Raw genomic sequence first — 17,147 nt, 5'->3', positions numbered from 1 at the left:
GCCAAACTGACTGTAACCCCCTTTATTACATATATTTCCGCGCCTTTCAACAACACGCGAACTTCAAACCCTAACTAACGATAGTGTTTTTGGCTGCCGTAAATCATAATTACGACGACCACTGACGAACTTTGGAAAAAAAAAAGAAACAAAATATGGATCGAAATCTACCACTCCCAACCCACAGATGTGACTTTTGAAAACATTGAAGTTAGCTTCTGTGTCCTGAAAGGGCCGCTAAGATGATTGTTGATAGCGAAGCACGTGACCGTTGATTGAGCAGATGTCGCGTGTTATGGAAAGGCGCAGTAAGGAAACTACGAAGGTGCAAGCCGTTACCTAGCTTACCTATCGTGAAAATCTCGTAAAGGAGAACTCCATAACTCCACCTGTTAGAGAAATAAGTGTTTAAATAATAGTTATGACATGGTGAAAATAAACCTTGTTACTTAAAAATAATAGCATTGGAAGTTCTTCGGCTTGTTTCCTGGATGCTATTATACTACTACCCTTTTAAGGGATGACGTTACAAATAGTGGTATGATTTTGCGAGTTTTGCATATGTAGGACAAGATTTGGAAGAACTTTCTCTTGCCTTAGGCAAAAAAATGCTGAAGTCTTTGACGAATTCACCACTACCAGTCTGGCCCTAGTTGTTCTAAGGCCGGATAACGCTATCCACAGGATAAGTCGCCATCCAGCGGATAAGTGTTAACAAAACAAAGCACGCTATCCGCTGAATAGTGATTTATCCGCTGGATAGTGTTATCCACCTTTCAGACAACCGGAGACATGTCCAATCGGTTGACATTAACTGATGCAGTGTATCTTTTCTGTCTTATCATGGATGAGCAGGAGAAGTTGTTATTATAAGTCAAGTAAAGTAATATGGTCATCCTGGAGTAAGCCATTGTATGAAAAACATTTACATGTTTAACGTTGAATCACGGTATATGCACTCACACATCGCTTTTTGTTGAATATGTCCCATAAAGCAGTGCTTCCATCGCAGTCCACTTAACAGGGAGACGCCCCTGGAGAAAGAACAGATCTTTTTAGTTGACAAAGCAGACGAGAAGGTGTGGTTTGATATATGAGTTTGTAGTTACCCTATTATTCGGTATAATTATAGCGGAGCTCCGACGGTCCGAAGGGCCGCCAAGCGGAGCCCCATACTCATATAGGAAAGAAAAGGAAACCCATGAGTTGATTTTCTCATGGTTATCATGGCTAGCGGTATTGCTCGTGGGCGCGTACGCACGACGGCGACGGCGACGGCGACAGACAGGGCGCTTATACGTGGGGTGGTGAAACGAGCGGGTCCGAGCAAAAAGGTGTGATGCAGTAGACCGGGGTCTACTAAGACGAGCAGATTCCGCTTACTTGCACTCGAACTTAGATTTCTAAAGAAATTCCACGAGACTCCCTTCTATATGAATTGGCAACTTCTTTTGGTGCATTTTTTGTTCTGAGACAATGGGAAAAGGTGAGTTTTTCAGGGTTGAAAACAGGACTTCAAATTTCGCGCTGTGAATTAGTAAGATCTGCTCGCGCTAGTTGTACGCGTAAGCTTTTGACTAGGAATAAAGTTTATGCAAGAAAACTCTCTACTCTGGTATCGAGTTATTTCTCAGAACAATGTTTAATCATAACCAAAATCTGTTTCGATAGGTTCTTATTGTTTCTGCTCGTTTTACGAGTTTGCAGAAGCTTTTGAATGGAAAATAGATCTGACGCGTACAACTAGCAAATTTGCATAGTGCAGCGCGTGCACTTTGAAGTCCGAGTTGGTGTTTTCAACTGTCAATATAAAATCTTGACAAAGATTATTTTCGTCATCTTTTGTGCTGAGATGCTGCAACAATTATCGCCAACGCTATAAGGCTGCTAACGTCACGTGTGTTTCTTCAAAATAGTGAAATTTTATAATGCGAAAATGAAAGGGACATGGAGTTTTGAGAACTCAAACAATAAAATCGAAATTGAATCGTTATTCGGGTTGGTGGATGAAAGCGCTACCTTAACTGTGCTGATTGTTTCTGTCGTCTTCCCATATTTTAAGCTAAACTTTTCATGTGTTCTCAAACATTCATCAGTCTTAAACATATTTAAAGCCAGAGATATTGTTTGAGTTCGATGTACGTTTTTGCACGAAAGAGTGGAATTGAAGTCCAATTTGTCATGTTTATAGCTACAAAACACGCATCGGCGGGCGCTCTTTTTCTGTCTTTTTCATCGACAACCAGCGATTTATTGGATTTTCACCCAAACAAAACTGAGCAGTATTTACAGACGGAAGGTTTTGTGCCTTGATGAAACATGGCGTGTTGCTTTCAACTCAGGCGAAACTCAAACTCGCAAAATTTTATTACTTTTCGGTCTCTATGGCAAAATCCAAGCAAGCGTGTGGCCAGGGTAGGGAAACTTTGAAGTTCTGAAACGCTGCTATATCCAAATATGTCCAGCTGGTTTTTTAATACGTTGTTTTAAAGCTATCTATCTTCTACATATGTAAATTTTAGAGTGGAGTAATGTGGAGTACTCGTAAAAGAAGAAGCGGATCACGGCTTGGTCATGATAAGCAGGGCATACCTGCATTCGACACTGTCTCACTTCACTCAAATTTGAGCAGCCCACGACGAAACTACTTAAGCATCATTGCAACAGACATAAACGTATTGACTTTTGGGTCTAAAGCATCAAAAAGGCTTTCGAAAATACACCACTGGTGGCTCAAAAATAAAGAAGGAAAAGTTGATTTCCGGTTCGTCGAGAGGAAATTTTTGGCAGCCATTAATCTCACCGGAAGCGCGGAAGGAGCGCTCGTGCCAGTCCTTCTCCGCATCACACGTTGGACCAAGAGCGGACTGCCCGTTTCATTGCCTGGCCTTTTTCCGCCCTGGCGACGACGAGGAAGTCGCGCAACATGGCGGCCATATTCCAAATAATAGGTTGACAGAGATATGCAGCCTTGGTTTACCGTGTACTTCTTTGATATCGGACATCTGAGTTATGATCAATTGACACCTGTCAAAAGAGGGTATCCGCAGGGTGCCAGTATCACGTGACCATATCGCAGGTTCATCGAGGTCGAGTGTTTTTCAAAGTTGACCGCTGACCAAGTGCAAGTTTTTGATTGGATCGCGGGCTCATCCCAAGTTAACTTGTTGAAAACAAGGCAGGATTGTCCGGAAGCCGGGTAACACTAACCCAGGATTAAAAGTTAGCCGAATTATAACTTTTTCTTCCATACAAATGTTTTTTGCTGCTTTGTTTGGTATATATAGTGATCATTAAAACTCAAAACAGAAGGCCAAACAATATGCAGAAAACCTCAACGCAAAGTTACAAAACTCAAATTAAAATTCTACCTTTTCCTGGGTTAGCTTAATTTGGCTGTGAATAACCCGGCTCAGGAGCTACGCTTTTAGGCTGGCCTAAATCTATATATTAAAATTTTGCAAGCCACCGGAATAGTCCCTGTGATTAGTCTCGTAAAGAGTTTACACGAGGGAACATGTGGCAGGGACTGGTCCCTTGTAGTGTGTACATGAGGACGCTGATTGCAAAGGAACACCTAGCTCAAAATCTTGGGAGAAAGGTATTGTTTTTCACTCTTTTGCTCTCCAAGAGCAAACCTGAGATATATATACCAGGGCAATAAAAAAAAATGTAAAATTAACCACCGTAGATACTTAATGAAGCTGACATTTCGAGCGTTAAACCATCATCAGAGCAAAGCGGACTTTGAAAAACTATTAAAATAAATACTGATCTGCGGTTGGATCATTTTCATTTTGTGTCAGAGACTTGTCTCCTGAACAGTTCACATGAAGGGTTTTGAAGAGACAAGTCTCTGGGACTCTTCATCTTGTCTCTTGCCTTTGATTTTCGTTCGTAAACGTTGTCCTCTTGAACATCTCTGGCCATTCCAAAGTCTGTCACTTTACATGTTTCTTTTTCACCAACCAACACGTTACGAGCTGCCAGGTCTCGGTGGATAATCTGAAACAGAAGGGTACTGGTTATATTTCGATACGTGGGAGACAAAACAAATAAATCAAATATCGCGAGTCACTAGCATTCAAACATTTTGACGTGAATTAAAATCCATGTACGTGTTTATTTAATCGACAAGTTATATTCCGATAAAAAAAAAGAAAACGTTATAAGGTTTTGAGCGAACTGCCTTCGTTAATCTTCTAACATCAAATGATGTAAAAAAAAGAGAAAGAAATCGATCTCATCCGCACGAACTACTGATCAGTGACAGTACAAAATTGGATACAAAATGGAACTTTTTTCACCCAAAAAACATTCCCGCTATGGGAAGACGGTAACTTCAGTGTAACTTCAGTTCAACTCCCATTAAACGGCCACCCTCGGGGAAATGGCCGCTTAGAGGGGGCTGGCTGTTTAATAGAGGTAAAAGCAATAGAAAAACCCTCAGCGGGACTATGATTACTGGCCGCCTAATAGAGGCGGCCGTTCAATAGGTGGTCGCTTAATGGGGGCTCGACTGTACAGGTCATGTGAAGAAAAACTGGCTATCGTCCTTACAGTTCTTTTTGGGCAAATATTCACACTTTAGTCAATACCTTTTACGAAAAATTCACAAGCCGATTTAAGTTTCCTTACATAACAACGCTACAACGTCGCAGGATGACATAGTGGAAACCGTTAGAGTGAGACGCTTCCAGCAATAACGTGCAAATCCGCAATAGACCAATAAGGGCGCAAAACATAAAGGTCAAATAAATGAATACATTACATACTCGTTTGGATGACAAATAAGACATTCCATCAGCGATTTGCCAAGCAAACTTCATCAGCCGTCGTGACGTCAGACTTGTTTTTGGTTTGATATCCGGGTCTTTGTAATAAGTGTCATTCAGTCCACGGCTCTTTCGCAGGTATCCCAGCAGGTCTCCAAATGGAACATATTCTATAAGCACCAACAACGGCTCTGAGAAGAAAGCGAGAGAGAAGAAAAGAGACATTGGTGATGTTAAACAATAATAGGGATTGTGTCTGGACAAAGATATATATATATATATAGCCAAAACAGTGGTCAAATTGATTTTCACTGGCGCAATGAAACTGTAATGAAGAATTATTCTATTTTGAAGTGATTGTAAGTGCAATGCATTCATAAATTCATTAGTTGACTCAACAACAAGAAAGGTAAGGGTATTGAATAGAGTCAAGAGAGATTTCAAAACACTGAGCAGCGTTTCTTTAAGGGTTTTATCCCAAAGTTTACCAGATTCAGTGACGCATCCTAGGAGCTTGATGACATGAGGATGAGACTTGAGCTGTTTCATAATTTCAAGTTCTGATAACAAGTCTCTCTTGTCTGTCTCGGGCGCATTCTCTGCAACATAATCCCAAATGAGATTCTTAAAACTCAATAATTATAATTTATACATTGATGAGGAGCAGCTACTAACTTGAATATGACCAAATGTTCTGGGGAAAGAAACCCCTTTGCATCAACAACAATCCAGAACAACTTTTTTACTTTAATCGATTTGGAAAACAAAGCTCAAAGTAATTGACATCAATACGAAATCAATAACATCATGATATCACACTAGCCATGTTGCTGTGACGGAATACTAGCACCAAATCATTAGCATAATGCGTATTTTAAAGTCTGTCTAGACTCTAAGCTAGAAATGCACGATTAGGAAAGTCCGTAACATATTCTGCACTCTTTTATCAATATTTTAAAAGCATTTCACACCTTTTAACTTTTTAATAGCCACTTGTGTCTTCCCGGGCCGTCCTCGAAGATCTATTGCTGTTCCCTTGGCAACCTGGCCAAACGCACCTTTACCAATTATATTCTCTAGAGTCACGTGTTGTCTAGGAACCTCCCAGGAGCGAGTCGATGGATTAAGAGATGCGTAATGGGTGCTTTGTGTAGTGTTTGATGAAACATTATTCCCCGAATCTTCTGATACGTTTTGTATTTGAGAAGCCTGATTTTGTGACCTGTTTTGGCTTTGAAGGGAAACTCCAGAACTTTGAATCCTGGCGGGATCTTCGTCCGGTCGAATGTCATCCATTTTAACTTGAGTCTAATGCGCGAGAAAGTATTAAAACAGCTGTCGTTTAAAATTACTTTTCTTAAAAACGAGATGTACGTTGAGCTGAGTCAACAGCAAAAAATCCAATTCAGACCAGAGGACCCTTCCAACTTTGAACGCTCAAAACTTTAAAAGCACTAAAGTAATGGACTTAGATGGACTTGCCAACTTAGAAAAAATGTATCACATTTTATTGGTCAAGGACCTTGATGTTTCCATGGCAATAGTATTCTCCTTTAAAAACTCGCCTAGTCTTAGCCATTTCAAGAAGTTAATTAGGGAAAACAAAAACTTTCTAGGAGCCATAAGTTTTGCGAAAGCCTCCTGTAGCATTTCTTTTAGCTCAATAGACTTTTCATATTTTTAGATATTCACGTATTACAACTGTAGAGGCTAATTTTCTTGTTTGATTTATGTAAGAAATTCTCATATTATATCAGTAAGTAATTAATTTATTTTACATGTAGTTAGTGCAGGTCCAAATCAGTACTTAAGCCTTGCCGATTTTGTAACCTGCTTAAATAGACTATGTATGTATGTATCTGTATTATCCTATTTTGAATTTTTCTGTCATACTTAAATTTATTAACTAAACCTTCCTGATATTCTAAGCCATCTTTGTCGGTTTTTTTAATTTAATTGTAACAATAAACTGCACGCACAATGACCCAAAGATGGCGTCTGTTCAGATATATAATTGCGTCATTTTAAACACGGAGCGATCCTACTTTACGAGGCTGAGGTGTTCCGCCTGCCAATCACAAATCCCAACGGACGACCAATGCTCCCATTTGATTGGCTTATTCACTCAGGTCTAATTTTAGCGCGTTGCCACAAAATTCTGGAGAGCGACGGGTGTAATTTTTTTGTTTTATTTTACAAGTAAGCAATGCCTTTTGAACTAAATGAACGATGGCTTAAAGAGAAGAGTTTACAAAGAAAATTGACTTTTTTAATTTCAACTTCATAGTTTTGTTCCTCCATTTGCGAAAGCCTATCTTATGAATTCGCGTTGTTCACTCAAATTTATAAAATGCCGTGTCTAGTTCTTTTGATGCCAGAGTGTCTTTGCCCCTTCGAGGATTAACGCGGTTGAGAAATGAGTTTGGAAACCAAAACTCGTAAAAAAGGCACTTAGGTACAAGCAGAATACGAAGGGTATATATTGTATCTACGGTAATATGGCTATTCTTCAGCTAGTTATCTAAAAAAAAGTTCCAAAAGGTGAACATTGGCTGCTGTTGTACTCTTGCGGCTAAAATTCAGCCGACCTTTTACGAACGCAACTTTTGTTTTTATTGCATTCAGCCATGAGCCTTCCTTTTCCTTTCTAACGTCAATATTCAGGCGAAATCTCACTTCGCCATTTTTCAAGTTTTCTTGTTTCTTCGTAGTATTTTCTGTTTCCAATTTCTTTGCTCTACAGTTTGAGGAATAACTCAGCGTTGTTCAATTTGCATTTTGTTTGCACCATCATAACTCTCATAAATCTGAATAATTTTAAACATCCCACCAAAATCCGTCTGTGTTCACAGGCTAACCAAAATCACCTCTTACGAGATTTGTTTCGTTCTCGGCATGCTGAGATAAATGGATACAGATAGCTTGTTGACCGCAGGCATCAGCTTTGTTATTTTAGTTAGCGCCGAAATTTGAATGTTCCGTGAAGTGACGAAGATAATTCATCGTTTTTGTTCTTCCAAAGGCATCTCAAGTGTTAATATAAGTTTTATTTTCGCTTTATTTTTATTATTTACCTTCTATTATTCTACGTAAATGACTCCGTTGTTTTAACGAGAAAAACACTATTCCTCCACGACTTCTATGTTATGCGACCGTTATTTCGGCTTTCCACCATTGCACAAAAAAGCCAACAAAGTGCTTCAAAGGTGGCGTGCCCTTGCCTTTTATAGGATCGCTCCGTGTCTACGTCATATGACGTCATCTCTGTATGGTTTGGACCTGCTATAAAAACTTGCAAGTTCCACTGCGATAGTTTTAATACTAGTGAGTGGCAGGTTGATGGCCTCAACATCTCCCTTTCCCACCCCCTCCCGCCCGCCTTATCAAAGGGTTAACTACATTCAAGTAAAAGACGGCTCATGTAATACTTTATATTGGCTGTTTGTATTTTTTGTTATATAGGGACCTACATGGATTTTGCCTCTTTCCTCATTAGATGCCGCTCCATCTACCCTAAAAAATAACCAACAAATTAGTTTTCTTATAAAGAAAATCGACATTCAAATACACATCTAGGGTAGTTCAGTTTGTAGTGTATGGCCCTCAAAATACATTCTTATGAATTCGTCCCAGATCTCATCCTGAGGTCTTTAAGTGACAATTGAATTCATGTCATGGGTTAGCATGAGCGTGAAATGAAAGGCTTCATTACTCCAAGAGTGCAAACTGCTTTCAAACGGGCTTGAAGCTTTGTGCCTCTCCCTGTTAATGAGCTCCAAGTCTATCGCAGGGTTCTCTCCCAACATTTTATTCGTCAATACCCATTATTATCAATATACGCGGCCAAATTGAAAACCGCCCTCTTGAAAACACGCGCTTTGCGGGCCGCAAATGACTCCTAGCGGGCCGTTAATGTATTAACGGCCCTGCAGCTGATTGGTTCTCGGTTCATCATCCGATGAATATTAACCAATCAGGTTACGTTTATTGACGCGGGAAAACCATTCAGGTGCGAACAGCTTGCGTAGTGAACGTTTGCCGTTTGGAAATTTCATTTTAAAATGGAAGAACTCCCAAATTTTCAGCTTTTTTCTAGTCAAAACTCGGACTTAGACAACGAGCAACTGGATGAGATTGAGCAAAAAGCTCAATCGAAAAACACCAAGAGAGCAACTGAGTGGGGAGTAAAAAAGTTCGAGAAATGGTGCGAGAAAAGAAAAATTACAGTGGATCTCAAAACAGTAAGTCCAACGGACTTGAGTGAGATTCTGCGAAAGTTCTTCGCTGAAGTGAAAACAGAGAAAGGCTAAGCATTACTCCAAGTGCATTGACTGGAATTAGAGCGGCCATTCATCGCCATCTAACCTGTGCTCCACTCACGCCGAAACATAGACATTTTGCAAAACAGCGGATTCATGTCTACCAACAAAATGTTTGAAGCGAAGGCCAAGCTATTTACGAAAGAAAACGAGGCGAAACCAGAACACAAATCATCTATTCAGTCAGGAGACAGGTAGAAATTTAATCGATACCTCATGGAAGGGCAGAACACGGACGGCGTTTGGAAAGATGCGGAGAAGTGAGTTGAGTTTATTTGGTTTTCGTTGTAATTTCATTTTGTTCGCCGCGGCAGAGAGGAATGGCGGGAGCTTAGAAGGCAGTCATTTGATTTTTGCTAATCATTGTCATTAATCTTTTTAAAACTAGATATTATTTGACTTTTATTGTAAACAGAAAGGAATTTTATTTGGCTCTTGTTTAGCTGATCGTATTGTGGCAACAACTTTTCATATCATAGTTTCATGCTACACCTCTGTTAAACATTTTTTTCTTATTAAATGAATTTGTACGATTTGGCCTTGTGTATTGATAATAATGATAATCGCATGACTTTTGTCGGTCATATAGTTTATTTGTGTCCCTCGTAGCATCATTTGCGCCCTTGCGCTTCGCGCTCGGGCGCAAATGATGCTACTCGGGCCACAAATAAACTATATCCCTCCAAAAGTCATGTGATTGTCCTATTTACAGTCCTGGGTGGAGAGAAACACTGTGAGAGTAATAAGTCTTGCCAGGAGCCATAATCGGGGACGGAGACCGTAAGTCTTGGGATCCGCGCGCACCTATGATATGGGACAATTTTTCTATTTTTAGAACAAATTGCGCCATCCTGACGTCATATATCCGCGCGGATCCACGCACATGTCGGGGGTTCTCGCGTGGCTGTTGTCACGTTGCCTGATCAAGTGGTGAGAGTGGCGATATTCTCTCGCAGATTTTTCACAGCGATGGCAGGGAATAAGCCAGGGAATAAGAGCCAGGGCTCCTATATGTAGTTTTATGCTCTGAGCTAATGGAAAAGGTGAGTTTTTCAGGGTTGAAAACAAGACTTCAATTTCGCGCTGTGAATGAATAATATGTGCTGGCGCTAATTGTACGAGTAAGATTTTGCGTTTGTTCTGTGAGGAAAAGTTATGTAAGAAAACTCTTTACTCTGGTATCGAGTTAATTTGTGAGTTCCCCAAGCAATGCTTAATCTTATTGTTTCTGTTTGTTTGGCGAGTTTGCAAAAGTGTTTGAAAGGCAAGTCTGAGGCGTACAAGTAGCTCATTTGCATAGTGCAGCGCATGCACTTTCAAGTCCGAGGTCGATGTTTTCAATTGTCAACAAATCTTGACAAAAATTTCTTTCGTTGTGTTTTGTGCTGAGATGTTGCAACAATTTTCACCAACGCCAAAAGGCTGCTAATATCATGAGTGTTTCTTTAACATAGTGAAATTTTACACTGCGAAAATAAAATAGACAAGGAGTTTTGATAACTCAACCAACAAAATCGAAATCGTTGTTCGAGTTGACTAAAGAAAGCGTCATCGTAACTTTGCTGATTATTTCTGCGGTATTCACATGCTTTCAGCTAAGCTTTTAATATGTTCTCAAACATTTATCAACCTTAAACATATTTCAAAACTAGAGATATTATATGAGTTCGATGCACGTTTTCAAACGAAAGTGCGGAAGTCCAATTTGTCATGTTTTACTGACTGTACAAAACACGCATCGGCGGTCGCTCTTGTTCATGGACAACAGACAATTTATTGGATTCTTACACAAACAAAACTGAGCAGCATCTACAGAGATAAACTGTATTGTCACTTATTGGGCCTTGATAAAACATCAATCGTTACTTACAATTTAGGCGAAATTCAAACTTGCAATTATTATTATTTTTTTAACTCTTCGGTCGAGATAGACTGGCGAAATCTTCGCAAGCGTGTGGCAAGAGGAGGGACACTTTGAAGTCCTGAAACGCTGCTATATCCAAATATATCCAACTAGTTTTTTGTTGTGTTTTGGAAAAGCTGTCAATCTTCAACATATGTGAAACTTAGAGTGGAGTAATGTGGAGCCCTTGTAAAAGAAGCTGAAGAACACAACTTGGTCAGTGATATAAAGCGGCACATAACTAAATTCGACACTGTCTTCCTTCACTTAAACTGGAGCAGCTTACGACGAAAATACTGAAGTAAACTTCCGACAGACATGTACGTATTGATTTTTGGGCCAAAAGCATCAAACATTTCGGGAATTTCGGACGCCATTTCCCCGCGCTACATCCGCAAAAATCCTCGCAGCATTGTACACGCGTGTGTCGCACACGATGGCGCAATTTGTTCAAAAAATAGAAAAATTGTCCCATATCATAGGGGCAGCCCCAATACTAGAAATGGCGCGCGCTTACGGTCTCCGTCCCCGATTATGGCTCCTGGTCTTGCCCAAGAACACAGCGCAATGACCCTAGCAGGGCTAGAAGGCCCAGACCGCTCGACATGGGTCCAACACACTAAACACCGGGGCACCACGGCGTATTTCTCCATTGAAGTGGCACATTTCAAATAACGAAATTATTAAGCGGAACCAGCATTAAGACCTAAGTAATGAAACAAACGAATACGAATGCGCTGCTCTGAAAAGCTTACCTATCCCTTGCTGCAGTCCCTAAAAGGGGAAAAAATTAATTATTGATTAACATCATATTCAAATCGGGAGGAAAAGGTATGGAGAAATGGACGAGACTTCTCATTACCCCTTCCTACGAAGTGAAAAAACAGAGCTTAATTGATGGCAGGGGTCTCTGAACATGGCATTACAGGACACGTTAGGTGTCAGTGTTGCAAGGAAGGAAGATGACGGATTTAAGAGGCATTTATGCCCCCTTCTATCGAATGGTTTTCAATCATATTGACTATACGACTGGTTTAAGCTAACGGTCGAGCTCTGTTTGCTAGAGCGCTTAAAATAAAGACAGCAACCTGCTGGGATAATAATTTGGCCATGTGTCGTGGCCGCTTTTAATTGATAAATTACTAACTAATAATTAACTACATACCAACGATTTAAAAGTAATTTAAGCTCTAGTAAAGGTGAGGGCCATGAAAAAGGCCAGAAGAACGCTGTTAAGCGGCCACCCCCACCCGAAGACTGTTGGCAAACTCTGAGACATCATAAATATAAACGAAGCTTAACGCCAGAAAACATTAAGGATGCGACAACACAGCACCTGCGTGTGTTATCCATTGTACTAATTCATAGCTAGGGTGTTGATAAGTCAGTGGCGAGACTAGGCGTTCGTATATATTTAAGGAAAGCGTTTGATTTCCAGCGACGTAACAAACGAATCTGAGAGTCCGAAAAACCTTTGGCGGCTGCCCAGCTTGCCGCACCAATACAAAAACTATGTGACTTGTATAAAGAAGCATCTAGGTTGTTAAACTGCAAGGCATTATTAAGTTGTGTGATAAAGAATGATCTAGAAATCCGCTTCCCATCCGGCCAGCAAAATAGGGGACCTGGAGTATGTCCTCTTAGCGAGACATAATCTATGATAAGTTGTACCGGACAACAATTGATCTCAGGATAAATATAAATTACAAAAGGTTGACTTGGGTCGCTGTGCTTATATTGAAAAAGAGAAAGCTGAAGGGCCTTGACATGGCCATGCTTGTCTACTAGACGATCTAACTGCGTTATATTTATAAGATTGACCTGTTGTCCAGTTGTGGTGGTCATTTCTCCTATTCGCAAAAAGGCAAAAAAATGCTAAAGAGCACATGCCTGACATTAAGCATTTCTGATAAGCTGACGTGGCTGTATGTGTGAACGATTGTATTAGCTGGCGTAAGATTGGCAGAGTGATTGGTAAGCGAACATCTCTGACTGGAGCTAATTTCCTATAACCCTTAAGAATTTGAACAATTATTGTCGCTGCAGTTGGGTCTTCTACCCCGACTAACTTATGTATGTAACCAATAGCGGAAACGTAAGTGGTCACTGATGAGGAAGCATAGTGAAGAGAAAACAAATGTGATATAAAGAGAGCTAAAACAGCTGGTTGCACTGGCAGTGAAATAACCGAGGTACCTAGATAATGAGCAGCCCAAGTAGCGAACAAAGTCCAAGGCCGTCTGTAAACTCTAGCCGAGGCGCTGTTTAAACTGGCAGCTAAAAGTTTCTTAGTTATATCTCCCAGTTCTCTGGTAACAGATGGGGAGGCACGATTGTCGGTTCTTGGTCCGCATCCTGGTCGAGGGACTTGAATTTGTCCACCTGCAACCGCGATAAGGCGTCAGCTTTCGTATTTAAAATCCCGGGCAGGTGGATTGCTCTGAATGGAATATTATGCCTCAAGCAGGACAAAACCAGGGCGCGGACAAGAACCAAGAGCTCCCTGTCCTTTGTTGTTTTCTTATTTATAACCTCCGCTAGCGCCTGATTGTCAGTATGAAACATGACACATCTATTGGCTAAGTGATCCGCCCAGATTCGGACGCTAAGTACAATCGGAAACATTTCAAGTACTATGATATTCTTAGATTTCCATTTGATGGGCCATTCGCCGTTAAACCACTTATGTCCAAAAACGGCACCATAACCTAAAGATCCGGAAGAATCCGTGTAAAAATGTAACGTTATTGAGGAAACCCAAATGAAATCTAAAAAGAATGATTTGCCATTAAAGTGGTTGAGAAACTATAACCACATGTTTAGATCTCCTTTCACGTCACGTTTTAAACGAATTAAGTGAGTTGGGCGACGTACATCCACTGTGACGTTAATCATACGACTAAGAAAAGTCCGACCTGGTAGAACTACTGAGCAGGTGAAGTTCAATAAACCAATAAGAGATTGCATTTCTCGAAGAGAAACCTTTCTACGCTTTAAAAAGTCTTGCAACATGTTCCTACATTTCTCTAACTTGTCGTATGGAAGACGAACTTCCATTTGATATGTATTAAGCTCAATACCCGCGAAAGATAAAACAGTATGCGGACCTACGGTTTTTTCAGGTGCCATTGGAACTCCTAGCTCATCACAAGTCTTAAGAAATTTAGAGAGGCTACTGGAGCAAGTCGAATGGTCGGGCTCAATAATAAGGAAATCATCTAAGACATGCAAAATGCCCGGAATTCCTAATTTATGTCGGGCAATCCACTCTAAAGCTGAACTGAATGTTTCAAAAATCTTACAGGAGCTTGCACACCCCATAGGGAGGCATCGATCATAATAGAATTGATTCTCCCAAAACATTCCTAGCAGATCATAATCGGTTGGTGAAACCGGGATTAAGCGAAAAGCGTTTTTTATGTCTGTTTTGGCTAGCGCGCAGCCCCTGCCTGTGCGCCGTATTAATCTGACAGCATCGTCTATTGATGCGTAACGAACGCTAGACGCGATTTTAGGAATGTGAGAGTTAACAGATTTACCCAATGGAAAAGACAGGTGATGAATTAAGCGATATTCTCCAGGTGATTACTTAGGAATCAGACCTAAAGGCGAGATGCGTAAAGACGGAAGAGGCCGTGTGTTAAATGGCCCTACTATACGACCTAAATTCATTTCCTTATTGAGCTTTTCATTTACAGCGTCGGGATTTTGAAGTGCTGACAACAGATTAACGCAAGTGGCCGTTTCTCTAGGTCCAACATAATCAAGTGAAAAACCACTTAGAAATCCATTAATAATATATTCTTTCGAAGTTAAAGGATAATTAGCCAAGTAAACACTTAATTCATTTACCCGTATTGGTGTTGGTAGAGGTGTTGGTTGGGAATGTGCGTGAGGTAGCAGCTGGAGGTTTTGAAGAACGACATTTAGATGCTGGGTGTGCGGCACCGCATTTAAAACATTCGTGTTTGAAATTACACCCAAAACACTTGTCCCCTTGGTGAAATTTCCAGCAGAAGCCTCTCGGAAAGGGCTGTTTAAAAGGCCTAGCACTAGAGCTACCTGACATGGCAGTCTGTGATGAATTCCGGTTCATGTGGTGCGCCTGCAACCACAATTCCCAGTGGATATCGTTCCATGGAAAAAGTGATTTCTACCTTAAATACCGGAAATTTTCGTCGTAGTATTTCCAGTGGGCATTTTTAGCAGCTAAATCCGTCGCACTATATTTCATTAAAGCCGGGACGCTCTCAGGAAAGCGACCCGTATATATTGCAACAAATTTTTTGGAAGGCAGAGGTCCAGTGATCTATTGCGGTGATACGCTTAGTATTCTGGACAGGCTCGAGAGTAACAACCGGCTGGTTTGACGTGGCTGGTGTTTTGACAGTAAAATTGTATTTTGGGTCACCCGGGATAGAAGAACACAGACCACCGAGCTCGACATACTCATTGGCCCAAATTTTGGCTTGAATTTTTTCAGGCACCCGACTCGCTAAGGGAACGCAAATCAATTTATGCACCTGTTGTGGCCGGTTGTTACTATCGAGAGTGTCAAGGTGATTAGGATTCAAAATATCATGGCCCTCACCAGTTAAATTGTCTACCACATCAGCAAATGACTCCTGTACAGCCGCAACAGTCTGAGATGTATTCTGCGCGACGTTGACGTTGGTACTGGTGAAGATACCGGCATCAGTAAGACCCTTGATCACTGCCGCTGAAATCGCCGATGTCAAGGTGGGGATGGAAGAACCTGAAGGGATATTTGGGACGCTAGAACTGGATGTAGCCGGGGTCCCAATATCAACACTGAGTACATTTTGTGGAGGTGCTAATGGCTGACGCTGTAGCTGGCTAGGATGAGAACCGTTCAGGCTGTTAATCCCTTGGCCTGTTCGGGCGCGCTTAGACACAGTACGTCTGCTGCTGGAACCAGCAGACGTACCAACGGTGCCTGGGGCCGCACGGCGTTTTCCACGAGTCAACATTATTGCTGGGTTGTAGAAATCTATAACAGCAAATACAACCGGTGGGTCTTACGATTTACTAGATTTCTTACGGGTGAATATGCGAAGTAACTGCGACCAGGATACAAGAACATTATGGCAAAGGCTGAGAAATCTACAGGACATTTACTGAGTAAAATATTCAAGTATGTACAGGAACCAAACAAAAATCAGTAAATCGGCAACATGTTTAGCAAACCCAAAAAATTGAGATGCCGCCAGGAACATGCTATACTGCCGGAGATAATATAAAAAACGGCCCCGACAAAATGAAACTGTTAAAAATCAAAGCGCTTACTAAAAGCGCAAGCGTAAATGCCTGATAGATCCGACCTGTTTGAAGCGGTCATTTAGGCAAGGCTTTCCCAAGTGTAATACGCTGTAACGCAAACAAAATGGCACCTCTATAACTACGGTAGAGAACGTAGTTGCCCTGGTCATTAAGGTGAATTCCGTCCCTCCTCAAGACAGTGATCTTAGGCTCGCGCAGGCCTTTGTGTCGCCAGAATTCAGCGAACGATAAAGGTTCAAGAACCACGTCCAGGTATTTATTCAATGTGTCTACAGAAGAATTATACCGTGGACAATGGGAAGGGAGTGTCGCTCTGCGAATGACCTGACATAACACTATAAAGGATACATTGCACTCCTCGTGAAGTTTACAAACTAAACTCTCGATAGAGGAACCCACGGTTTCGGGGCAATGCCCAGCCTCACATAGGTCATTAGACCCAATCTCTAAGACAACAATATCAGGCTGCAAAGCCCTAACGAGGTCCAGGTCAAATGCCAGAATTTTAGCGACAGTTCGTCCCCCAATCCCTAAAAAGTGAATTTCTACCGAGGACAAATCAAGTCCGGGAAAAGTTCTAGAATCAAGGCCGGCCTTCATAAAGGAAAAATTGAAAACGTCTCACAAACGAGTGTCCCAAAATAATAACTTTGCTCTTGCTATCCATAGCAAAAACACGAGAGAAATATATCTGTTGTAGATATATACGGTATACAAAAGGAGAAAGTACTTAACTTTGTTTCCTTGCTTGCCTTGATTGATTGCTTGAACGACTTCAAGATTTAGCGTTACAGGGCGAGTCACAGCAAGCATCGCTCTTTTACCCTCTTGTGTTCCAGGAAAACGAGG

General features: G+C 41.1%; 2 protein-coding genes and 1 pseudogene across 3 annotated transcripts in view; all 3 read right to left on the bottom strand.

Annotated features, from left to right (window-relative positions):
• Window positions 1-17,002, bottom strand: part of LOC145492332 (tyrosine kinase receptor Cad96Ca-like) — a 20,221-nt gene extending 3,219 nt beyond the window's left edge. The window contains exons 1-9 of one of the 2 annotated variants that reach the window (XM_081471762.1): window positions 15,589-17,002; window positions 11,753-11,771; window positions 8,246-8,288; window positions 5,747-6,083; window positions 5,264-5,374; window positions 4,776-4,966; window positions 3,883-4,005; window positions 964-1,034; window positions 349-389 (exon numbers count right to left, since the gene is read on the bottom strand). In XM_081471762.1, coding sequence (XP_081327888.1) covers window positions 349-389; window positions 964-1,034; window positions 3,883-4,005; window positions 4,776-4,966; window positions 5,264-5,374; window positions 5,747-6,083; window positions 8,246-8,288; window positions 11,753-11,771; window positions 15,589-15,988 — 1,336 coding nt within the window. In that variant the 5' untranslated portion in view covers window positions 15,989-17,002. The remainder of the gene's footprint in view (window positions 1-348; window positions 390-963; window positions 1,035-3,882; window positions 4,006-4,775; window positions 4,967-5,263; window positions 5,375-5,746; window positions 6,084-8,245; window positions 8,289-11,752; window positions 11,772-15,588) is intronic. The other variant, XM_081471763.1, reaches the window with a different exon arrangement.
• Window positions 12,366-13,722, bottom strand: LOC145492700 (uncharacterized; annotated as a pseudogene).
• LOC145493685 (uncharacterized) lies at window positions 16,353-16,898 on the bottom strand. The gene has a single exon (XM_081473152.1). The coding sequence runs from the start codon at window positions 16,896-16,898 to the stop codon at window positions 16,353-16,355; it is 546 nt and encodes a 181-aa protein (XP_081329278.1).
• Window positions 17,003-17,147: the final 145 nt, after the last annotated feature.

Source organism: Orbicella franksi, chromosome 7 (assembly GCF_964199315.1).
Source record: "Orbicella franksi chromosome 7, jaOrbFran1.1, whole genome shotgun sequence".
NCBI lineage: Eukaryota > Metazoa > Cnidaria > Anthozoa > Scleractinia > Merulinidae > Orbicella > Orbicella franksi.
The sequence above is the reverse complement of the archived record's forward strand: the minus strand, read 5'-3'. Positions and strand labels throughout refer to the sequence as shown.